This window comes from Catharus ustulatus, chromosome 22 (genome assembly GCF_009819885.2).
Source record: "Catharus ustulatus isolate bCatUst1 chromosome 22, bCatUst1.pri.v2, whole genome shotgun sequence".
NCBI lineage: Eukaryota > Metazoa > Chordata > Aves > Passeriformes > Turdidae > Catharus > Catharus ustulatus.
The window spans coordinates 4,317,284-4,341,789 of record NC_046242.1 but is presented as its reverse complement, the minus strand read 5'-3'; the positions used below and the strand labels follow the sequence as shown (position 1 = coordinate 4,341,789).

The 24,506-nt window shown below is 53.8% G+C and overlaps 2 protein-coding genes across 4 annotated transcripts; both read right to left on the bottom strand.

Moving 5' to 3' along the window:
• Positions 1–1,518: 1,518 nt before the first annotated feature.
• Positions 1,519–21,042, bottom strand: FLOT2 (flotillin 2). Of its 3 annotated transcripts, none has more exons than XM_033078064.1 (11): positions 20,947–21,042; positions 13,420–13,501; positions 11,345–11,435; positions 5,581–5,704; positions 5,053–5,171; positions 4,527–4,640; positions 4,320–4,439; positions 3,719–3,933; positions 3,419–3,602; positions 3,127–3,276; positions 1,519–2,947 (listed from the first exon to the last, which is right to left on the bottom strand). In XM_033078064.1, the coding sequence occupies exons 1-11, from the start codon at positions 20,993–20,995 to the stop codon at positions 2,894–2,896; spliced, it is 1,302 nt and encodes a 433-aa protein (XP_032933955.1). In that variant the 5' UTR covers positions 20,996–21,042; the 3' UTR covers positions 1,519–2,893. The 3 variants fall into 3 exon arrangements, with proteins under 3 accessions (XP_032933955.1, XP_032933954.1, XP_032933956.1); XM_033078063.2 differs by lacking the exon at positions 11,345–11,435 and adding an exon at positions 9,565–9,655 and having other exon boundaries at positions 20,947–21,013; XM_033078065.1 differs by lacking the exons at positions 13,420–13,501; positions 20,947–21,042 and adding an exon at positions 9,565–9,655 and having other exon boundaries at positions 11,345–11,431.
• An 813-nt stretch (positions 21,043–21,855) lies between these two features.
• Positions 21,856–24,048, bottom strand: DHRS13 (dehydrogenase/reductase 13). Its single transcript, XM_033078103.1, has 5 exons — positions 23,921–24,048; positions 23,716–23,834; positions 23,078–23,201; positions 22,690–23,001; positions 21,856–22,193 (listed from the first exon to the last, which is right to left on the bottom strand). Exons 1-5 carry the CDS (start codon positions 24,045–24,047, stop codon positions 21,871–21,873), a joined length of 1,005 nt encoding a protein of 334 aa, XP_032933994.1. The 5' UTR covers position 24,048; the 3' UTR covers positions 21,856–21,870.
• Positions 24,049–24,506: the final 458 nt, after the last annotated feature.

Below are 24,506 nucleotides of genomic sequence, written 5' to 3'. Positions count from 1 at the left end.
CTGTGCACGACCCTGGTCATTTGTGTTCCCCAGCCCTGTGTGTCCCCACAGGGCCACATCCTGCAGCCAGAGCTGTGCCATTGTCTGGGGTTGTTTGCGCCAGGACAGGCTGGCATTCCTGGAAATCGGCTGGGGGGAGGTGATAATCCCCTGCGGGACCCGACCCTGTCCCGATAAGCAGCAGCCTCCGGCTATCAGGGACCCTGCCCTGCCACACAAGGTGTCCCTGGACCCACTGTCACCTCTGGGTGACAGGAGCAGGGGAGGAATGACCCACACTCCCCCTGGCCTGGGCAGAGCCTGGCAGGAGGGGGCACAGGGTCAAGCCCTGCTCTGAGCCTGTCCCAGAGAATGAAGTTTTGGGGACTTGGGGGCTGCAAGGGACCTCCTGTTTTAGTCCCTCTTGTGACCCAGAGGTGTCCTGGAGCCTGCAGTGTTCCCCAAAATGTGGCACAGGCACCCCAGCATGCAGAGCAGTGACACAGGCAAAGTGTCCCTGAGTCCCCCAAGCCCTGCCAGCTCCAGGTGAGTCCCAGGGGATTATCCCCATGGGATTATCTCCATGCTGGCCATGCCTGCCAGCCCTGCTGCCTGCTCAGTACTCGAGGGCAACCCTGCTCAGTTCCTTGTACCCCACAGTGGCAGAGGGGGCCTGAGTGTCCCCCAGGCTGGTACCACCCCCAGGTGCCACAGGAGACCCCCCCGGTGTCCCACAGCCCCCCCGGTGTCCCACAGCCCCCTGTGTCCCACAGTCCCCCAGCAGCCATGCTGCCCCAGGGCAGCGCATCTGGCTCCAGATAAGGAGGCACTGAGAGCTGCAGAGCTGTCCCCACCCTGTCTATCTGTAGGGACACGCTGCAGGACACATAGGACAGGGCCTGTTGTCCTGCCCTGGGTTTGGGGGGGCCATAGAGGGTCTGGAGGGCACAAAGAAACCATTTTCCCCAGGGAGGGCAGTGCAGCAAAGCCCCCCATGGCAGCCCCATGCTGGCTGTCCCTGGTCCTGCTTGCTGGGTGACCCCAAGCAGGACAGGTACCCCCAGAACCACCCTGCTGTCCCCCAGCACAGGGAAGGGTGTGGGGCTGGGACAGGGCTCTGGTGGCAGGGGGACATGAGCTGCTGCCACCAGCCTGGCTGCTGTGACACACTGCCTTCAGCACCTGCCAGCCCTTCTCCAGAAGGTGCCACTGTTTGGGGTGTCCCTGCAGTGGTCACCCCCTGGGGTAACACAGGCCATGCAGCGGAGCTCACTCGGTGCCTCCCAGCTCCACACTCATCCCTGTGGGAGCAGGACAAGGCTCTACCCCCACGGAGGGCACAGAACCCATGGGGACACGGTGACCATGGGGAAGCCACCAGCTCCCAGGAGCTTTGCAGGAGCAGCGTGGGCTGGAACCTCACCTCCCCACAGCCCTTGTTCCCCCATCCCAGCAGCAACACTCCCGGGCCAGCAGCCCCCGGCCAGCCCAAGCCAGGGCTGGACAGAGGGACGCGAGGGACAAGACAGAGCCCAGGCAGGAGGTGACAAGGGTTTATTATCTCACAGCAGGCACATGCAGATAGAGCCCGGCCCGGCACGCCTGCCCGGCCAGCGCCAGATCCGCGCCCGCCGTCCAGGGACCAACGCAAGCCCGGGGCTGATAACACAGCAGGGAGGGCACGGGGGGGGGCCCTGCAGCACCCAGCATGGGTCACTCCTGGGGTGTGGAAAGGGACTCTGCTGGGAGGGAACTGCACCCAGCCTATGGCACGGGGTGGGGGCACTGAGCTGTGGGTGCAGGACCCCCAAACGCCGCCACTCCCAGCAGAGCCAGGCTGACTTCACACACAGGTCTGTGCCAGCCACACTGAACACGGGCATTGAGACAGGCAGGGAAAGGGCACGGGCCAGCACAGGGCTCTGGTGGCTCTCTGGGGAGGATGGGCACACACAGGGGACAATCTTTCACATTGTCACAAGGCAGAAAAGCCACTGGCCGTAAGAGGTAGGGTGAGGGAGGGAAGCAGGGGCAGCTGCACAGGCTGTGCTGGAGGAGCCTGTCCCCACCTCAGCGTCCTGCTGGTCCCCCATCCACCTCTGACCACCCCTCTGCTTGAGTGGTTGTGGGGTCAGGAAGTGCCACAGCACCTGGGGACAGCAGCCACAGTGGCTTCACTGCCCTCTCAGGGGATGGATGGCTTTGGCACAGTGCTTCTTTTTGGTATTTGTGGTAGTGACATCTCACCAGGGCTGAGGTGGGCTCCCTCTGGCTCCTGGAGCTCTCCCTGCTCCAGATCCTATGAGGAAAATTCCCCAAGGGGAGCCAGCATGGGAGAGGGCAGCACCCACTGCTAGTGCTGGATTGTCACCTTCTTGTGGGTGTGGACTGCCACCCACCCAGCCTGGGCAGGGCTGCTGGCACTGTGAGGGCCCTGGGGGTGAGACACAGGGACAGGGAGAGCCAGCCACAGGGACAGCTGTGGGCAGAGGCAGGGCTGGGACAAGGTCCAGGAGGGTCACTAAGAGAGGGTAAGGAGTCCAGGGGAGGGGGGTCCTGGTTCTCCTCCTAAAACTCCCCATCCCAAGCCTCTGCTCCAAGTCCCAGGTGCTCACCCCAGGGCAAAGAACAGCAAGGCACTGGGACTGCAACACCAGACAAGCTGCCAGTCATAAATGGGGATAGGATTGGCCTGAGACAACACAAAGTTAATTAGAAAATAAATCCTCTCTCAACCTTGGAATAAAAAGAGCAGCAGACAGGACATGCATCTTTCTGGCCCTACAAAATAAGGCACCAGTTACAAACAAAACTTGGATTGTCTTTGATATAAAAGGAATTCCTGTGTGTTGAAGGCAGTTGATGTCTGAGTGCATAACAGGGAGTGATCTTCACTAGCTTTGGCCTGGCAGCCTCATTCCTTGGCCTCTGGAGCACAGGCTCTGGTGACTTTCTGCAACAGAGGAAGCTGCAGGAGGGGAAGAGAGAAGCTGTTAGGGCTGCAAGAAGTGGAGGCAGGGCGCTGCCTGCACTCTGTGGTGGTCAGGGCTGGGGAAGGAGAGGCTCCCTGGGAGGTTGAAAAGCTTCCAGGCAAGCCCCTGTGCCCTAAGAGCAGCTGGCATTGCCAACTGCCAGTGCTCAGCTCACCTTTGTGAGATCCACACCAGTGATGGCACGCACGGAGGCGGGGACCTCAGCCAGGAAACGGTTCACATCTGACATGGTGCTGCCTTTCTCTCCATTGAGAATAACGATCTCCTCCACTTTGGAGAGGGGAGCAGACACTTTGGCAGCAATCTGGGGAAGCAGGGTGAGCAGAAAGTCAAGGAACTGCTCAGCAGCTCACTGGGAAAGGTCCCTACAGGCCCCCAGGAGACCCAGCCCAGTGTGGGAACTCCCCCAGCCCACCTGGAGCAGGGAAAAGCTGCCCCCTCCTCACCTCAGGCAGTGCATCCAGCACTAAAGCCAGCTGGGCAGCTTCTCCATACTTCTGGAGCGCTTCTGCTTTCAGCTTCAACCCCTCAGCCTCTGCCATTCCAACGGCCTCAATCACAAAAGCCTCAGCCTCTCCAATCTTGCGGATCTTTTCTGCCTCTGCCTGAGCAAGGAGGATTTGCTTCACCCTGGAGAGGGAAATGCAGCCCTGCAGCAGCCTGGATCCCTGCAGAGAGCCCAGGAGCAGGGGCTCAGGGCAGCACTGTGCTCCCAGCAGCCCAGCCCAGGGCAGGGGCTCACTCACTTCTCGCCCTCGGCGATCTGCTGGATGCGATAGGCCTCGGCCTCGGCCGGCTGCCTCACGGTGGCCATCAGCTCCTTCTCCATCCGGGCCACCTCCTTCTCCTCCACCTCAATCTGCTTCTTGCGCTCCACCACCTCGATTTCAATCTCCTCCTGACGGATCTTCTGCTGCTCCCGGGCGCTCTGGAGCTCGTAGGCCAGCTGGGCTTCTGCAGTCTGCACATGGGGGAGAAGAGAGGAGGGGTCTGGGCCATGAACTCCTGTGTGCAGACATAAGGACCCCAAAAACAGACATGACTCCTGATATTGAGCCTTTTCCCAGAGGTGGCATCTCAAGCCTCAGTGCTGCTCTTCCCACAGCAATAAAGCCCAACCAGGTCCGGGTTCAACCCTCCCCATCCTTTCCTCTTCTCCAAGTCCCACTGAATTGCTGCAAACAGGAGAGGAATCTACTGCAAGGAGCTCACAGTGACACACAGACCTGGGTTCTCCATCTCCAGTTCTCCTAACAGATGCAGGAGGAGGCAGCTGACAAGTCCCAGAGCTACCATCACCATCACAGGCCCTCCAGGGAACAGCAGTGGGCTGTAGGATACTCTCACCTTAATGTTGACCTCCTCAGTGAAGGCAGCTTTCTGCAACTCAAAAGCCCGTTTGGAATCTGCTATTTTGGTATCTGCCATGAACTTGACATCCAGCATTTCTTTCTTGCACTCTGCCTCCTGCAGAGAGGGAACAGAGAGCAGAGCTTCAGGGCGTGCAGCTGGAGCAGAAGAGGCTGCTCAAGGGAAGTCCAGTCCCAGACTCACCCGAATGCCAGCATCCCGCTCGGCTTCTGCCACTCCAATGTCTGCATCCCTTTGCACAGCTGCAATCTGAGTCTTCCCCAGGGAGCTCAGGTAATCCACTTTATCATAGACATCCTGGGGAGGAGAGATAAGTCATAACCACTTCAAACGAGTGACTCCATCTTGCTCCCTTTCCCATTGAAGCTCAGAGCGGTCAGGCCAGGGTCAGAATACGTCATGTCAGCTGCTTCAAACAAACAAGGAAGGCAGGGAGATGAAGGCCATCCCCACATCTTCCCTCACTCCCAGGAGGCTGGGTTATCAGCCAGCTCTCTCCACGAGCCTGTTTACAGAGGCAGCTACCCGGGTGCTCTTGGCCCAGCTGCCTGGATACAGGACATGCTGTGGCGGCTGTCATGGAAACTCCCAGAGGGCTGGGACAGGCTGTCAGCCCGAGCCTTTCAGCTGCAGCAGGGGGTCAGGGCCAGGCTCTCTCCTGCTGCTCCTACAGCTCAGCTAGAGTGCAGTGCCCAACATCTGGGCATACCTTGATGGTGAAACTCAGGATCTCGATCCCCATGCGACCCACGTCGGGAGCTGCCACCTCCCGCACCAGCTTGGCAAACTGGTCCCTGTCCTGGTAGATCTGCTCCACTGTCAGGGTACCTGCAGAGGGAGGAAGGTGAAGCACTTTATTTGGAACAGGTAATATACAAAAATGTGTTTCTAGGCTCAGCAACATCCTTGTTGTCCCTAATCTCTCCAGGCCTGGGCACAAGGGTGTAATCCTGTGCCACAGTAGTGTCAGCAACATCTCAGACTCACAAGTGCAACCTCCACCCACATGTGCTACCTGTGGGCCTTGAGGACTCAGACATCTCTCACTGCAGGCACCGAAAACTCATTTATCACAAGGCCCAGCCACGCAGGGGGAGCTGCTGGAGGGGAGATGCCACCTCTGCAGGCAGAGGAAGGTCCTGTGTGGCTGTGTGGTGGCAGTGATACGGCTGGGACCAGCCAGCTGAGAAGGGACAAAGCCACTGGAGATGTGTCCAGGGGAGGAGCCCCTCCATACCCAGGATGGAGCGCAGGTGTCCCTCCAGCGTCTGCAGGACCACGTTCTTCACATCCTGCACGTTCTTCCCCAAGAACTGCTCACAGGCCACAGCCAGGAGCTCCTTCTCGGTCATTATCTTCACCTAGAGACAGGAGACAGAACCAAAGGGACTGAAGGTGCCTGTCCAGGAGGTGCAGGCACCCAAGAGCAGCAGCAGCAGCAGAAGCAGCAGTACCACCACCAGGCTGCCAGGCCCCCGTGCTACCAATGCTCCAAGGGACCACACCGAGCTGTCACCATGCTGAGCCAGGCCACTGGACCAGCCAGAGAGCCCCTGCTCCCTGTGCTGCTGTCCAAACCTGACAGCAGCTCAGTGTGGAGGTGCTCAGCAGTGGGGACAGAGCCTGGCCCTACCAGTCCCAACTCACAGAAACCCTACAAAAACCCCTGAAATAGCAGTTCGGCCACTGTACCAACATCAGAGTCAGAAGAAAGCTGGGTACTACCACCCCTGGCCAAAACCCATTTTGTTACCTTCCCCTTCCTCCTCTTTCACTAGAATTAATTTTTCTGACCCTGAAAAGGCAGAGAATGAGAAAGACTCAAGGAGTAGCTTGGGAACAGGGGGTCCATTCAGTGCTCCCTGGAAGGAGAGATGAGACAATAAGGCCATTGGTTTGTCTTGCCTGTAGCTGTGAGGTCCCAGACATCCTTTGCAATGACCCCAATGTGTCATGGTCAGGACTTGGCTGTTCTGCTCCAAATGGTCAGTCTGGTGACAATCCCCAGAGCTGGGACACAGCCACCCCAGCAGTGTTTTCACCTCCTTTATGCCAGAGCCAGGCGTAAAAGTGCCCCCATTCCAGCCAAGCCAGGGTCTTAGGATTGTCCTGGTGGTCACAGAGTTGCTTTTTAAAGGCAAAGTGAACTACAAATCTCTGTGGGGTGTGTTAGGCAGTGGAGATCTGCGCTCTACAGCACCCAGGTATGGGGAGCTGCAACCCACCAAGACAACAGCTCCTGGTGGCCCTGTCCAGTCTGAGGGCTCAGGCAAGGGCTGACAAGGCACAGGGACATTCTGTGTCTGGCAGCAGCAGAGAAGGAGCAGGTCCACAGCAGCCACACAGCTTTCTGGATCCTACAGCACCCTCTCATGGACACAGCTGGGCTGGGCAGTGCCTCCCATCCCACAAGGAGCTGGTGGCACCCAGTCCTGCCCCATGGCCTTGGCTGGACCTGGTTCAGAGATTTCCAAAGCACAAATGCTCTACAGGGTCCCTCCGAGGGTACCAGTGCACACTGTTGAGGGATTCACAGCCTGCAGACCTCATCCTGACACCTTCTGGCACTTTCAGCTTCAAAAGAATCACAACTCTTTCTTGAGAGTCTTGTCTGACAGCCCACGCACACAAAATGATTCCTCCAGAATCAAACAGCAGCACCTGGCCCAGGCACTGCCAGAAAGCAGAACAACTGGGACTGACTGTCATCTTCTAAGGGGACAGGAGCTGGACCCTGCTGGACAGAGTGAACTGGCCAAAACTAACCTGCCACAACCCTGCCCCTCCATAATGTGATGAAACACCAACTCAGGCTGAGCCTATTTCCTACTGCTGCTTCCCAAACTGGGTCTCCCAGTCAAAATGTCAAATAACCTCGGGCAAGCATAGCAATCCTCCTCTGCATTGTCCCCAAAGCCTCTTGGGATCCTTTGGGGGCAAATTCCACAGCGGTTTCTTGTCCCTACAGCCCAGGTCAGCAGTGTGCTCTTCCCACACAAGGGGGAGTTGGGAGAGCTGCTCTGGAGTTGCACCCAGGAGTGTGAGCCGGGCACGAGGCTCCTCTCACAACAAACAGCAGATTTTTGCAAGTATCAAAAGCAATTAGACTCTGCAGCGACATTTATGGTGAACATCTGCCAGCAATTTCACCTCTCCAAACAATCCCCACCCTCGGGAGCTGCGGGGAGGACAGAGCACAGGGCAGGATGTTCATTAGGAGAATCCCTGTGGTACTTAGAAGCAAGGAATGATTCAGCCTCTGGATAAAGCCAGACAGCCTCGGCTGGTGAGCCCTGGCCAGCCCACGGGAGCCTGGCTCTGCACAGAATACAGATGCCAGCCTGCAAAGCAAAGGCTGCACAAAAGAAACCAGAGTTGAGCAATTTGTGCTCAGCGTGCTTTGCAGGGTTTCAGGCAGGGCACTGCGACACTCAAATGTCATTCCCACCAGAGGGAGAGCCCTCGGCTGGCAGGGAATCAGAGAGCCTCCATCCAGCAATCCCGGGCGCGGGATCGATGCTGCCACACCCTGCTCCAGCCAGCTGCACTCGCAGCGAGGGGTGAGCACCGAGAATCCAATTAGCTGGAGGCTCGGGAAAATGCTACAGAAGGATACAGAGCCCAGCGTGGCCTAAGGCAGCAGCATCCCAGCACATCCCAGCACCCAGCCAGCATGGGAAGGAGGCTACTGGTGAGCACTCATTACATCCCTCCTCAAGAAAAGAACAGCATCCTTGTGCACATTAAGCACTTCTATCATTGCAGCAAACACTTTTAAAGCTGTTTCTCAAGGAGTAATTTGCTTGGGTTTTTTTCCCCTTTATTTTTTTTTTTCCTCAAGCCCTTAACAGAAAAACGTTTGCCTCAAAAAGTGCTTCTGCAGAATTAAGGTAACCTCTGCCATGCACATCCCCAACAGCCTCGAGGCTGCTTTCTGCGTGGCAGTTCCTTGGATCACAGCTTTGAAATTAACTGTCAGTGGAAAAAATGAACAGTGAGAAGAGAGAACAACATGAATGAGATGAACTGGGGTCTGCATTTTTAAACCAAGGCACCTGGTGATTCAGCCCTCTGCTACCAGACCATTTTGCAGGAAGGATTTCCCAAAACTAGGACAAAAGGGAAAGCTGGCTTCAGAGGAACACCCAATACAGAAGGAAGAGCCTACAGATTTAGGAAAACAGTGTGAAGGGAGACAGAGATGCACACATTTTTGCCAACCATGCAAAGACCACTGGGGTTATGTGACACCTTAGCAGCTAAATGGATGTAAAGAACTGGAAACAAAGTGAAAGATGGATATAAAGTACTGAAAAATAGAAACCAAGAGTGCTGGGTCCATGAGGGATTTTGGTCACTCAGCAGCTTCCCTTGGTTCCAGAGCTTCCCACAGGGAATGTGACAACACACCTGGACATACCTCGGACACACAGTGACCACAGCCCCGTGTGCACTGAGAGCCACTCTTGGTTTGTACACCCAAATTGCAGAATGAGCTGTCAGGAGCAATTTTCAATCACAGCATCCAGCTGCCTATTTGAGGAGCCAAATTCCCTCAAAAACTAACATTTCCCTCCCAGCATCCTCTGCCAGGACAGGACCTGGCCCCAAGGACAGACTGTACCAGGACAGCAGACCTCAGACTCCAAGAAGTGCCGGGTTTTGGTGTGCTGCCACAAGCAGCAAAAGCAGGTTCTTGCATTTGAAGAAAGCTGTAGAGAATCAAAATTCAATTCCAGCCAAAAATTTTACACGCCAGTTTTAGTGCCTGGAGGGACTAAGTTCTTTTTTTTAAGCTTTAACTCACCATGAAGAATTACAAGCCCATGTGCTAACAGTAACAATCCAAAGGAATGTAACACTCAGTACCATCTCAGGAGGTTATGGGTCAGTCCTGTGGGGTCACACACAGCTCCAAGGGCACCACAGCACCTCAGCATTCCACAAACACATCAAGTCACCCCCACACACCTCATTTGCCACGTGGACAAATGAGACACCAGAAAAAATTATTTTGGGGGGAGAAGGAGAAGTCACAACCCGTTTCACCATATGGAACATGCTGGAGCGTGTTTGTACCAACACGACAATGTGGTTTGGTACAAAGATTTATTCCAGAGCAGCTGGTTTCTCTCCCTGGACAACAGCAACCTCTTAAGAGAGAAAACCAGATGAAGTTAGAGACATGCATTCCTGAAATGATGTTTTGGAGTTACTGTACCTGTGCCACACCTGTGACAGTTATAGCTACCCCCTCCGCCGTCTCTACGTCCTCACACCTGGGCTGTAACGTCATTATCTCTAGGGAAATCCTGCCAAAAAACGTAAAATATTTGCACGTTTCCAGGTTACACACACTCAGCTCTTCCCTTTGCATCTCCTGCCCCAGGCAACCTGCTGCACTCATCACAGGTAATGCAAGGCAGGCACAGAATGCAGCCAGGGGACCACATCTGTGACTGGAGACAGACAAGGCATTGTGGCAAGAAAGAGATTTTCAGATAATGCTTAGAGGTAATTCATCAGCAAAGGCTGGAATCCAGACTGGAAATTAACCCATGGCCCTTTCCTTCCTGCTGGGTTAGTGAGGAGCCAGAAGCTGCAGCATTGGGACCACAGAGGGCCCTCATTGTGCCACAATGCCCAATGCCATGGCAGCATGGGATGGTGTCACTGGTTTAAAAGCACAGCACAGAACTGGGATGCTCCCACTCTCCTCACATGAGCTTGGCAGAACCTGACACTGATGCTGAAGAAGCCCTGGGTTAGCCCTATCACAGACCTACCCCAATCTGCTTCACCTTTTCCTCTATTTTTCCAGTGTCCTGTGACCTAAAGATGGAAATGAGTCTCCAGCTCTTTGTGGCTACACCTGTAGAGTATCAGGCACCCAGAACAGATCCTGCAGCTCCAGAACTTTCTCAGTCACCCCAGCTGGGTTGGAGGTACTTTGGTCAGTCCCAGCAATCTGTAGGTCACAATTTGGTAAAACAAGGGATATCTTTGGCCGTGGCAGGATCTGTTCCAGGAAGCCAAGCCTGGCTCCTGTGCCAGCCATAACAAACTGGAAAGATGTTGGGAGTCAGGACAGGGAGCCACTGGGCAGGGAGTCTGTGTCAGTGAACATCAGGTCAAACATCTGAACCATGAAGGGGCTGCCCTGGGCTGCTGCATGCACGCTGAGTTGCTCCAGGATTGGCTGGAAGTGTTGAAACCTATCCCTGCAAGTTCATGCCTGCCTTGGCCACTGTCCTAATTAAACTGGCATGCAAACTGGGAGCTGATAAAACACATCCCACTGTCCAGGACATGCACAGGCATTTTTTGCCATGTGTTCACAGCTTTAATCACATACTGCAGGATTTCAGCCTTCTGAAGGCCTAATCTAGATTTGGAATTTAATTTCCAAACTGTGCTGCTTCTTAGTTCTGTTCACAGGGATATTTAGTCATTGCTGGTTCTGAATTCCAGTCTTGTGTGTTGCAACTCATCTGAGGTCTCTGTGCTGTATTTTCAAAGGTGACAACATCCAAAATGGGCAATGTCTCCATGTGGAGGAAGAAGGGCTGAGTGGGAATCCATAGCCAACACTGCAAAGCCAGGCACAGTTGCAATTTTGAAATGGCACAAAACCTGCCTTCCCACCTGTCCCAAATCCTGTACAGAATCCAACCTGGCCTGTGCCTACACACAAAAGCAGATGCCCTTCTGCTCTCCCCCAAGCCCACAGTGGAGACAGGCAAGGAAAGGGTTACAGCAGGAGCAAATGTTAGGTACAGCAATACTGAATTTGGAATTTGCCAGGAATGTACCTGTCTGCATTACCCATTAACTGTGGAGTGCCACAGGGCAAGCGCTGGAGAAGGGGAAGGAGAGGAGAGTATGGAGATTTCAGCTGTCCTGTTAGAAAACCATTATTTTTTATCCTGCTGCTGCTGCTGCTGCTCAAAATAGAGAGATAAACAGTTAGACAGTGTGTTAGGAAGCTGGAGGATTATTACCTGTGCAACCCCTGTTACGTACAGTGGGACCCCCTCCGACGTCTCAACATTCTCGCAGCGACAGAGGATGGTCAAAACCTCCAAAGACACTCTGAGCAGGGAGGAGCAAGGGTAGGACAGCAAACACACAGAGCAGTTACCAGAGAGTAGTAAAACACTCCTTGCAAAGGACAGACGAGACTTTCAGGTTTCAGCTTTTCCCTGTTCAGTTTGTCTTTCTCCCACTGCCTGCTCCCAGGGTTCTGTAATCAGCCTCCCTGGTCATGGGAGGGGGTTTACAGCATCCAGCAGTTTCTTTTAATGAGGATAAACAGTCTGGGGGCTCGTCCCCACCCTGCACATGAAACTGTGCCATCCTGGTGTCAGCTGGAGTTCTCTGTTGAAGTAAACTTTGCACACAGAAAAATTCCTTTTGGTATTAATTTAGATGCTTCTGTGTCAGTATTCAAGACAGGACAGATAAATGAAAACACCAGGGACCTGGCTGCCCACCCCTGGCTAAGGCATTGAGGAGAGAAGCCGCTTCCAAGTGCTGTCCTGGGAAGCTGAATTAACACCATTTGGCTACCCCAGAGGCATATTAGACCACACTGTCTCTCTCACTGCTTTTATTCCTGACCCCTAAACAGGGACAGCATTTTCCCCCTTGTTTTTCCCCGGTGCTCAAGGTTGCAGCAGGATAAGTGCCCAGCACCCTGCCAGTTCTAACTGTTCCTTTTGTTCCCAGGTTAATGCTACCTGGCGGGATGCCGCTGACAGCAACACAATTGCTCCTGTCTCTCTTGCTCGCAGCACTGGCAGTTCCAGAAAAAATGTCCTAATTTCAGAGAAGGAAATCTGTCTCACTCTTCATGTTAATGCAGTGGACTCCATCTGGGGCACAGCTTATGGCATTTGAGAAAGGAGAATTGAGCCCCACATTCCATGGTATGAACTGGTATGGATTTTAAAGTAGATGATTTGTTTGGATGCTGGAATTCCTGTCAAGAGTCCCATTTGCTAAATAATGCCCAGACCTCTATCATATAACAGCTTGTTCCTGGCAATCCAGTTCTTGGCCCTGGATTCAGTGTATCCTTAACTTTATAAATCAGCCTCCCAAATGTATCTGATATTCTGCTTTAGGCAGGTCAAGGTCCTGCACTGTTCTTTGTGCTTCTCATGGAAGATGAGGAGAAGCAAGAACCATTTGTTCAATTAACAGTTCTCCCAACAAGATGTCTCACAAAAATTTGGGAATGAAGCTTGTCTGGATCAAACACTGAGCCTGCAAGCTGGGCTTTTCCCTCCTCTCCCACCTCCCATCATGTGCAGAGTGAGGGCAGCCACATGCTCACTTTGCTGGTGGCAACACAGGTACAGGGAAAAAAGGCTGGAAGAGGCTGTAAGGGTTAACTACAACCTCTGGCCATCACTCAGTGTAAAACTCAAAAGTCACGTCTTTATCCTTTTCCCTGTTATTTTTTTACACAGATGAAGGAAACCTGTATCAGTGAGCATGAGGGATGTATTGGGAGGGAGCATTCCTACAGACCCTAGAGACAAAGAGCAGCATTAGCAGGACAGCAGCACCACCACAGCATGTCAGCTCAGAGATCAGACTGTAAGCAGCAGCAAGCAAAATCCATGACTGAGGAAAGGGAGAGAAAGAAAATCCTGTGGTTTTACATCAGAACAGTGTGCTCCCAAGGTGACAGCAGTCAGCAGATCTTTACAAAGAGAGACTTGAGGAGCAGAGGGGGGCACTGGTGCACTGCAGGCCACAAACTGGTTTGTTACTGGGTGAGGGGTTGGGCCATACTGGGCAGAGCTTGGCTCCTCTTGTGGACATAGAGGCTGTTTGAAAAGCACTCCAGCTGAAAGCATGTGATTTCTTTTTTTGTGTGTGTCTTTTGCACTGTGGCACCCAGCTGTCCCCGTGCCAACAGCCAGCAAAGAGCTCCTGATGCTCATCCCTGGTTTCACACACAGTGCCTGCTGATCCAGTGTGCTTAAAGATACTGCTGACAGCCCCACTGGGGTGATTTTGCCAAATTCCTACTCCAAAACCCCACAAATAACCGGGCTCTCCTTACCTTTGGGTGTCAGTAATGCACCACCAAGCCCAGGCCCAGCCTCCATACACATATTGCTTCTCATCAGAGCCACAGCAGCCACCTGCAGCACAGTAGAGAGCACAGAAACATCAGGATTACACACATGCATGTGCTCTTGGACAGGGAATAACTTACAAGCAGAAGAGTTCACACTCTTCCTCCTCTCCATGGGTTTCACATGGCAGTTTGCCCAAAGCAACCTTTTTTGGAATTGTCTTATAAAGCTGGAAAATAGCATTTGTATAATTCACTATAACCAACAGTAACACACAGAAAGGGACTGTATCTCAAACCAGGGCTTTATTTTAGTTTTGTTAAGCCTTTTTAGCAACAAGAATCAATATAACTATCTTCAACTGCGAAGTTACCTGTTATGGAAAGCCACAAAATAAATCCACCTCCTTGCCCTCACACCACCCTTAAAATTCCCACAGAAGCTCTCAAGTCACCGTAAGAGGGAAAAGCCCTTGAGCTCCCAAAAAATACCTCCTAGTTCTGGCTTGTGCAAGTAGCACAGTGTCTGATGCTTTGATGGCCCATCTCAGAGCTGGATGTGCCCAAGATTCAGGCAGCCTCCAGAACTCTTTGGACACATTTGAGATTTGATGCTGGTGAAGATGGAAGATGCTGTCTGGATTTTCATATCTTACATTTAAGGAACAAGACACCTGCTGCCTTTCAAGAGAGCCCCAGGATTCATGGCTGGGAAGGGAGCTGCAGCTCAGACCAGCAGGAGCTGCTGACTCTCAGACAGATCGAGCCAGAATTCCCTCTCTCAGCTGCTCTCCATAATCACTCTTACTACAGCAGTGCCCGAGGGCCTCAGCAAGGCGAGTGCTGTACAAACAGAGCAACAGACAGTCCCAGCCCTGTGGGAATAGATCTATCCAGGCAAGAGAGCCAGCGGAGAGAAAGAGCAGGAACACACAAAACTGGGAGTTTTGGGCTGTGGGAGGAGAAAGGCAGAAGGATGACGCCAGCAGCCCTTTCAAGAGAAATGACCAATATTATAGGTCAAAATGAAGAAGCAGAAGCAGCACACATCCAGGCCAGTGTGCCGGCAGGGCCCGCAGACTGCAGGAGGGGACTCTGTCCTCCTTGTTCTCCTCCTCCTCTTCTTGCTCCTCCTCTTCCTCCAATGCCCCCACCTTCTGCCTCCTTCCAAACAATGTCTGCTTCCAGACACTGGCCACACACTGCCTGCTTCGCTGACTTCCATGCAGTGGTTGACAAACCAGCGTGGTTTGTAGATTCTATCTACAAGCTACAATTGTAGATCTGCCCCATCTACAATTCTTCACCCTTTTTTTCCATTAAGACTGAAACACAAATGGGAAAAAGCTTTACTTTTTAAGATCTCCTGTGCTGCACAGCCTAGAGGAATATTCTCCTGTCACCAGAGGCAGCCTTTGGATAGCTTTTTCCTGTAGCTGGAAGGCTATTTCACCCAGGCAAGTGTTACAGAAGCTGATGATACAACATCCTGCAGTAACCACAATGCCTTTAACATTTCTTGGAGGGCGTCAGCCCAGTTAGCTCAGCCTTTCAGCCAGGCCCTTGTTTTCCAAGAACAGGAAGGGAGGTGTTCCTGGCACTCAGGAAAAGCAGCACCACATGGAAAGGTATTTTATTTCCCAGGATCTATGTGGTCTCTACTGAACTTCTGTTAATTTTTTCTTAATAATATCCTGAGAAAGCTCTGCACCCTAAACCCACCATTGTTACAGGAAAGTGCCTTTCCACACAGATGTTCCAATCTGTAGGAAATGCAAGGAAATACTTTATTTAGTATCACACACAAAACGAGCTCCACGTTTGCTTCCTGGTGCTGCACAGCACAGCTGCAGAGCATGGTCTGCTGAGCTGGATTATATGTCAAAACTGTTCAAAGCCTAAAAAAACAGGGAAAACTAACACATTAAGGAGGAGTGGGATGCCAGCCAGTTGCTTTCACACATGCTGGACGTCTGAGCGCAGCAGAGCTCTGTCCTGGTAAGGCTGAGGAGCTGAGGGCTCATTTTCCATGGCAGTCCTGCTGCCTCTTTCTCAATTCTCAGGCAGCAAGTGAAAAAGGAACCAACAAAGCAAAATCTTTGCAAGGCTAAAGAATAAACCCTCTTGCACAATGAGATTTGGCAGAGAAATTGCCTTTTCCAGCTATAATACGCCCACTGTTCCAGCAGACTGGGTCTCACAGTCGCTTCCACAAACATCCACCGTGCCTCTTCCGGGGCAGTGTACGGGGCCACAAATGGAGGATTCATAGCCAGGGAGCTGCCAGCCAGCTTGGCCTCTTCCCAATGAAGGGTCCCATGTTCAAGCAAGAATTCCCAGAGCCAGGATAAAGTACGTTGTCTGTTTGTTTGCGGTTTTTTTTATTGTGAAATAAGATTAATCGCTTGGGAGTTGGTAGATAAAAGGAGCTCTCAGCAGATGCAGGAAGTGAGCAAGGAGGAACGTGAGCCTCAATAGTTTTGCGGACACAGGGCTCAAAACATCAAAGCTGGGATGGTCTGAACAAGCTGCGTGTTGTTTGCTCTCCCAGGTAACTCGGGCACTGAGTTACCTCTCTAGCAGGAAGTGGTGAGCATTCCAAAACCAGGTCACGGTGAACAGGCTGCTGAGTGCAGGCAGAGAAGGAGAAAGGTGACAATTGAAAATAGTAACTGACAAAAAATAATGCAGGGATAGAGGAAGACAAAACCATAGATAAAGCAAATCACATCCTAAAGGAGGGCTCAGACTAAAGTCAGTGTCTGGTTTCAGGCTTCACTGTGTGTACAAATTCTGCTTTGTTTACATGCAGAAATGGTACAAGGTCAACAGAATTTAATTTAAAAAGATGCAGGGTTCTGAGTTGAATCCATAAAAGCCTCTGATGGTCACTGCAGCAGATGAAAGCAGATTACACTGGCTATCTTGTTCTGCATGCAATCTATATGAAAATGACCTAATGAGCAACAATGCTATAGAGTGAGTTTAAAAACATTTAATAACTCATCTCATAAACAGCAACTCAGAGAAGACAAACAACAATGAAGCTACACAACTGAATCACTGAGATACTACCACAAAATTCCTTTAGGAAGCCTAAAGGAAAGGTCTGAGGTTATTGTCCACCTCCTCCTAACAGACTTTACAAAGAGTAGTTTGCAAGTCCGTGAGATTTAACAAACACATGGCAAGGGAAACCTTGAGCCCCACCACATTCAAAAAGATGAAGAAGCACCTCCTGAGAAGGAAAGATCCCAGATGAGCTGTGTAAGGACCCTTTTGAGCACTCATGACTTGACACCAGCTGCAATGCTGCACTCTCAGCAACCCCTGACCATCACAAGCAGTGAGAAACCAGCCATGGGGAAAGAGTTTTGGCTTGCCAAAATGACAAACCTAAATCTGCAGGAGCACTCAGTTAAACCTGGCAGATGACCATGAGTGCCACTGCAAGTTTCCTGCACAGCTTGCCTGGTGCAAGAGGTAGAACACCCCAACAACAACCCTGGAAAACAGTGAACTGAATGAACTGTATGGACACAGGGCAAAACCTCATGAGACCCAGCTGAAGCTGCCTGCTCCTTCCCACAAACTCCTATTTCTTTTGAGGCTGAAGAACTGGAATTACACCATCAGTGTGAGGGTTCAGGTGGCTCTTGCTGCCCACCACATCTTTCCACAGGACATGGCCTGGATCTTCTCATTCATTTTCATGAAATAGACTCTTCTCACCTAAAAGGAACTTCTACATTTCTCCTTCCTGAACTGCACTGGGTTTTGTTCAGCCCATTGGGTCAATCTCCAGAGTTTGTTTTGATCCTGATCCAGTTCTTCAAAGCTCTCAAATCCATACCCAGCTTAGTCTGCAAATTCAATAAGCACATTCTCGATTCCATTATCCAAGCCAAAACAAGGAACTTACTTGATAAATTCTTTTAGCTGAACAGTGAGCTACTGTCAAGTTCCCTGGCAATGGTCTTACAGGCAATTTCATATAAATTTCATAGTATCTGAGAAACCACTTCCTTCTTGCACTGTGGACTGTAGGTCTCTTGCAGGAAGGGCTTCAAGAGCCTCATGAAATCCTTATTTCAGGCTTTCAACTTTCTTAACATGAAAATAGCACATGAGCAGTTCTTGAAGGGGTAAGAGGGATGCAGTAACAGAATGGAAGAGCTTAGAGCAGCCATGGAAGGGTTACATACCCCTGTCTGCTGACATGCCACAGCAAAGCAAAGTCCTACACAAAACTAGAATTAACTGCTAGCTCTTCTTTGACAGACATCAAGGAGCCCCAAAGGGTGTTGCACCAAAGTAAAATTTGTGAAACTGGGCTGCAGCATATTTCTCAAGGTGATTTCTGCTAACCTGAGGAGGAATCAGATCAGCTGAACATGGCAAATACCTCTACTTGTCTTCTTCTAGGTGTTACAAGTAACATAATTGTTTCAGTATGCTCCTAGGAGATAAAGTTGGGTTGGCTGGGTTGCACTCCCCTGGCTTTTTTCTTCCTTTCAGTCTCTAAACTTTTGCTGAAGCAGGAGTTTGTTCTGACACAGGAACAGGGAGGGCTGTGCCCACTTCCCCTGTCGAATGTGTCCAGGTATTCCCCTCAGAGCTCCTCTGCTGCAGCCCTTGCCAGCCAGAAGGAAATTATTTCAACTACAGAGATTTAGGCAACACTGTTTGGTAAGTGTTAGATTAACATGGCCACGATAAATACAGATTTCCTTATTGTGACACTGCAGAAATATTATAGTGCTGTATTTCAAAATCAGCAGACTGACCCTTAGCCAAAAAAGCTGCATTCAAGCAGGCTGTAACCCAAACCCAGCATTTCACAGCCTATTTGGCTGGTGAGAACATTCAGATATCAGGATGAACAGGTACTTTGTGTACCTCTCTGAAAACTCAACCAGCTCCCGTTGTGCTCAGTGCCAGGCTCCTGCCAAAGCCTCCTCTGACCTTGCACCAAGGGAGTCTCCCAGAAAAGCCAGACCCACAATCTGGGGACACTCAAGGCTCTGTGGGGCATCCTTACAAATCCTGGGCTCCACAATTCACCGATGGATGGATCAGCAGTGCAGTTTCTTAGAAGGAGGTGATGTTGCTCAGCAGGGGAAGGACAGCAGTGCCAGCTGAGTGCTGAGCTGTGCCTGGGAAGCAGCTTCCCAAATAAGGCCACAAAGCTCCACGTTCCCAAGGCACAGCTGGCTGCTTCTTGAGCACTGGAGGAACTCGAGTGTCTCACAAGAAAGTGAAAAGAAAGAACAACCCTCCTCAGAAAAACCCACATGCCAGGGGAGGCCCAGGACTAAAGGCCATGGGGCACAGGCCAAGTAAAGAAAATAAAGAAAACCCTCCCACAAAGCGAAGACTTTCAAATAACTACCACATGACAAGTCACGACTGCAAGCCAAAAACCTGCCTCTAATAATATTTGGTTTATTTAAATTAATTTAACTAAAATTTATTTAATATTATTTTGGCTTATTGGTAATTATTATTAGTTTATCCTTCCCTTCCCCTCTCTCCCTAAATCCAACTTAGTATCACACAAATTAATGCTGGCTCACGAGGTCCTCCCTGCTTTTCCCAGGAGAGGCATGGCTCAAGTTCCTGGAATTTCAACGGTTTGTAGCTACACCCTCTCACTAATGCTTGCGCAGTCGCTCTGCACATGGGCACCGAGGAGCTCTGCAGAGCTCCCAGTTGGTGCCTCAGGATTCAACAAGTACTTGCACACTACACTGGGCAGCAGCTGAGGAAAACCAGTCTGGTAGCAGCTCCAAACCCCATCCCAACTGGCAGAAGCCAGGCTGATCTCTGCTCCTTTCCCAAAACGTAGCTGCACTGCGAGGAGTGTCCTGGGCTCGCCACTCCTGGCTGTGGAAAAGCACCACGCCTGGAACTGCTAGCAGATGCCACAAATTCCTGCTGGCTCATCCTAGAAGCTGTGTTTTATAAACTCCAGAGCTGAACAGAAGCAAATCCAAGCTTTTGAGACTAAAGGGCATCCCAGCACGCCTGGAGCACAGCTTCCCAATCTTCCCATGAATGTGGCATTTCACCAAGCAGTGCCAATTTTGAATGGGGTTCCTTTGGAGGGAAGCACAGCATCAGCTCTGATCCCACTGGGAACTGCAGACCAGGAAAACTACAAGAAATACTACTGCTCTAGGCAGCGGCTGGGTGGGGTTTGTAGATCTTTAGAAGCCACCACCAGAGCAGGCATTATTTGTTTCCAGAACTGCAGCCTGTTCCTGGCATCTCTTCAGGAATTCCCGTAACAGGTCTGTCATCCAGAGAGATTAACTGGTAACAGACCAGCCACAACTTGCTGGAGGCTTTGGCTCCAAAACCACAACAACACAGTTGCAAGTGGGGCAGAACTGTGACTTGAGGTACATCCTTGATGCTCACATGCATTTTCAAGGTGCTCATAACCTTGCAGCTGACTTCAGTCTGTCACACAGCAAAGCTTCCAGCCCTCACATCACCTAACAATAATTAATTCACCTAACAATAATGAATTAATAACAAGCCTGTTCCATGCCAAAGTGCAGCCTGGAGCTTCAGCAGCATTGAAGCAGCTACAGGTTGAATCGGACATGGGGGATTTCACACTGGGTTTGTTTAACCCCAACCTCAGTCAGCTGCTGGTGACATTCCACATGTCCAGCGGGCATCACCTGCATCCAGTGCCAGCACCAGAGAGTCCAGGTGATGTGAGGGTGAGGAAGCTGCAGGATGTGATGGATAAAGATGAGCACTGCAGGAACAAGCCTGCAGCGCTCTGCCCCAGGGGGATGCTCACATCCAGCTCCCCTTCCCTGCCAAATCCAACCTGTGGCCGGGAACAGGATGGCTTCCTGGCAATCCCAGCCAAAGCCTGTTGGCAGGGACACAGAGCTTTGCTGGTGCCACTGCCTGACATCACCTGAAATCAGCAGCTGAAATCGGAGGTGCTGCTGCAGACCTCGCCCACCGCTCTGCGCTGCTGGGACCCCATCCCAGCTCCATTACAGCATCTCCCATCTATTCCCAAATCATTCAGGGCCCTCCTACGACAGGAATCCCTCCTAGAATCCCTCACAGCCAGGACCCCTCGATTCCCCGCTCCTTGCACACCCCATCACAGAGCCCCCCAATTCTCACAGGTTCTCTCCATGACAGTGTCCCCCTGACAGGGACTCCCCAAGCCCCTGAGAGTCCCCTCACAGCCAGGACCCTCCGATTTCTCTCTCCCAAGAGGTTCCATCACAAATCTCCCTCCCCAGCTCCCTCAGGGCCCCCAGTGATCGAGACCCCTCAAATCGCTGAGCGCGCCATCTCAGCCAGGACTCCCAAAGCCCCCTCCTAGCACACCGCATTAGAGACCCCTCCCCAATCCCTCAGGATCCTCCCATGACAGGGACACCCAAACCCCTGACAGCCCCCTCACAGCCAGGACCCACAACTCCCTCCGGGTGCCCTCCATGTCACCCCACAGCCCCTCTGTCCCGGCCTTACCTGACACCACCAGCGCCTCGTTGGGCCCCACCGTGTGGCAGTTCCCCATGACGGCCCCGCCGCCGGCCGCCCCCACAACCCCCCGCGCCTCGCACGGCGGGGGCGCGGCCCGCGGGCGCCGCCATCTTGGGGAGGTCGGTGACACACCCCGGGGGCGGGGCTGGGCTGTGGGTGCCGCCATGTTGGGAGCCGCGCGCGCGGGGAACATGGGGGCGTGCGCATGCGCGGTGTGCAAGGGAGACACGTGGGTGTGCAAAGGGCGCGTGTGTCAATAGGTGTATGTGACACTGTGTGGGTGTGCAAATCGGGGTGTGTGACACTGTATGGGTGTGCAAAGGGACATGTGCGACACTGTATGGGTGTGCAAAGGGTGTGTGTGACACTGCATGGGTGTGCAAATCGGGGTGTGTGACACTGTATGGGTGTGCAAATCGGGGTGTGTGTCACTGCATGGGTGTGCAAAGGGGCATGTGCGACACTGTATGGGTGTGCAAAGGGCGCGTGTGTCAATAGGTGTATGTGACACTGTGTGGGTGTGCAAATCGGGGTGTGTGACACTGCATGGGTGTGCAAATCGGGGTGTGTGTCAATGCATGGGTGTGCAAAGGGGCATGTGCGACACTGTATGGGTGTGCAAAGGGTGTGTGTGACACTGCATGGGTGTCCAAGGGATGTGTGTGACACTGCATGGCTGTGCAAGGGGTGTGTGTCACTGTATGGCTGTGCCAGGGATGTGTGTGTCTTGCAGTGAGTGTGCACAGCCCGGTGTGCTGCTCTGCACACCCACTTCATGCACACACACACATCCCCTTGCACACTCACTCGTGCAGGGCGTGGTGGGTGTGCAAGGGCCGGTGCCCCTCGCTCACCCCCATTCCACACCAACACAAGACCCCCCGGGCTCCCTCGTCACCACCATCACCTTTATTGTGCTGTGGGAGCAGCAAGGCCCTCCCGATGTCCCTCCCCATGTCCCTCCTGCTGTCCCCCCACCAACCCCACCAGGCGCTCGCTGCCCTCCCAGAGCGCCCGTGCCAAGCGGTCATCGCGCCCCGCTGGCCACGGCAGCCGGGGGCCGGAGTCTGTGAAGTAGCGGCCACTGAGGGGCTCAAGGCCGTCCTGTGTGGCACAGTCCAGCACCACCTGTGCGGCCTCAGATGCGTCCAGGAACAGGAGCCAGGCCAGGGGCAGCAGCAGCGGCTTCAGCCACAGCGGCGCGTGCCGGAACAGCGAAGTGTTGACGAACCCTGTGGGAGATGGGCACGTGTGGGGGTCCCCTGTGGGGTGTCCCCTTGTGTGTCCCAGTGGATGGGCACATAAAGGAGATGGCCAGGGTGGCCTCGGCATGGACAGCACAGCTGTGATTGTCCCCAGGCACTGCCACGCTCATCCTGGCCGTGCAAGGCTGGGGGGTGCGTGGATGTGCCCCATGAGAGGAGGGGTGCAAAGGGACATGCCATGCAAAGGGACACATGGAAAAGGAGACAGTTTATAAAGAGATATGCTGTGCAAAGGGAGGCTGTAAAAGGAACACATATCAAGGAACACAGTGCAAGGGGACAAGGTGCAAAGGAACATGCCAAGATAAGGGACACACCATGAAAACGGACTGCACTGTGCAAGGGAGAGATGCTCCCTGTGCAGGAATTCTCTGTGAAAAGGCTGCAAACCCCCACGGAGGGACACCACAGGACACACGGGTGACCAGATCACAGACAGACACCAAGGTGAGCTGGGTCCTACCTGGGTGCACGGCGTAGCAGGTGACCTGTGTGCCCTGCTCGCGTGTGGCCAGCTCGCGGGCGTGCAGCACGTTGGCCAATTTGCTGTCACAGTAGTCCTGGAAGGTGGAGAACAGCCCCGAGGGCGGCCGGCCCAGGGACTCGGGGCGCAGGCGGCCGGCACAGTGGGCACTGGAGGCCACAATGACCACCCGGCTGGGAGCGCAGCTCCGCAGCCTCTCCAGCAGCAGCTGGGTCAGCAGGAAATGGCCCAGGTGGTTCACCTGGAAGGGGAGGCTGAAGCCATCCTCTGTCGTGCCCCCGGCGCTCACCCCTGCAGAGTGAGGAGGCAATGGCAGCTTGTGGTGGTATCCTGGGGTTCAGAGGGGATTTGGGGTCCCGGCACTCACCCGCGTTGTTGATGAGGATGTGCAGCTGGGGCTCCTGGCGCAGGAAGGTGCTGGCAAAGGCTCTCACTGAACGCAGGCTGGCCAGGTCCAGGTGCATGAACTGCACCTCGTTGTTCCCCGTCTCCTGTGGGCAGTGGGGGCTGGCCTGGAGTGGGGGCTGGAGCCAGCCAGGGGCAGGGGGATGTTCTGGGGACTGGATCTACCCCAAGGGCTACAGTGTGCTGGGACCCCCCAGCGTGGGAGGCTGATACAGTGTGCCCCACCTTGGAGAATCTCGGGGTGCCTGGGGATGTTCCTATGGGGGCGGCTGAGGGGTTGTTCCTGGGATGTACCCATGAGGGTGTTTTGGGGGTTAAACACGTGATGCTTAGAGATGTCCTGTTGTGTGTATTGGATGGTGTCCTGGGGGTGGGTGTCCTATGGACACGCCTGGGCTGCTGAGGGGATGCCATGGCAGTGTCCTCAAGGCGCCCATGGAGCTATCTGGGGGTGTTCGTGTGATATCCAAGGATGTCCCACGGGGGTACATGGCGGGGTATCCCGGGAGTGTCCCACTGGGTGCCCTGGGGGTGCTGCAGGGTTCGGGGATGTCCCGTGGGAGGGAATGGCGGGGTTTCCCCACGGGTGCCGGTGCTCACCCTGCGGATGCGGCTGGCGGCGGCCTCTCCCCGCCGGGCGCTGCGGGTCGCCAGGATAACGCGGGCCCCGCACCGGGCGAGCTCCAGCGCCGTGGCCGCGCCGATGCCGCTGCTTCCCCCTGCGGAGCGGAGCGCGGGGCTGAGCGGGGGCGAAGGCCGCTCCGGGGCCCGTCCCGGCTCCCTGCCGGTGGCTGCCGGCGCTCACCGGTGACGATGGCGGTGCGGCCGCGCAGCTCGGGGCGGCAGCGGGGCCGCGGGGCGCCGCTCAGCCCGTGCCGGAGCAGCGTGTACAGCGCCAGCAGCACCCCCACGCCCAGCAGCACCCACCCCATCCCTCCGCCGCGTTCCGGGCAGCCCCGGCCCGGGCCAGCCCCGCCCCGCCCCGCCCCGCTCCCGCATCCCCGCCCCGGCGGGACGGACCGAGGGACGGGCGGACGGGGCAGGGTCTGCGCGGTGCGGGCGGCGGGAGAGCTGGGATCGTGCGGCGTTTGGAGCAGAGACAGAGGGTGAGTGCGGGCAGCGCTGCCCCCCGATCAATGCCCCGGCACAGCGGTCCTGCCCCGAGGGGTGGGAGAGCACAGAAAGGGTGGGAAGGGACCAGCGGAGGTCATCTAGTCCAGCCCCGCTACTCAAGCAGCGTGCTCTAGAGCACTGAGAGCTGTGTCTGGATAGCTGAGTATCTCCAGGGATTTGCCACCCTTTGGGGCAGCCTGTTCCAGTGCATGGTTAGGAAGTTCTTCCTCATGTTCAGGTGTAACCTCCCTTGCTCCTGTTTCTGCCCTTGCCTCTCG

Bases quoted from the DNA above. Each gene is read 5' to 3' on its own strand.
- FLOT2 (XM_033078064.1), bottom strand. From the start codon at position 20,995: ATGGGGAACTGCCACACGGTGGGGCCCAACGAGGCGCTGGTGGTGTCA. The intron at 5,172-5,580 runs GTATGGAGGGGC...CTCCCTCTGCAG, and splicing joins ACACCTGCGCTCCATCCTGG to GTACCCTGACAGTGGAGCAG. The intron at 3,603-3,718 runs GTGAGTGAGCCC...TTCCCTCTCCAG, and splicing joins CAGATCGCCGAGGGCGAGAA to GGTGAAGCAAATCCTCCTTG.
- DHRS13 (XM_033078103.1), bottom strand. From the start codon at position 24,047: ATGGGGTGGGTGCTGCTGGGCGTGGGGGTGCTGCTGGCGCTGTACACG. The intron at 23,835-23,920 runs GTGAGCGCCGGC...TCCGCTCCGCAG, and splicing joins CCGCACCGCCATCGTCACCG to GGGGAAGCAGCGGCATCGGC. The intron at 23,202-23,715 runs GTGAGCACCGGC...CACTGCCCACAG, and splicing joins CCGCCAGCCGCATCCGCAGG to GAGACGGGGAACAACGAGGT.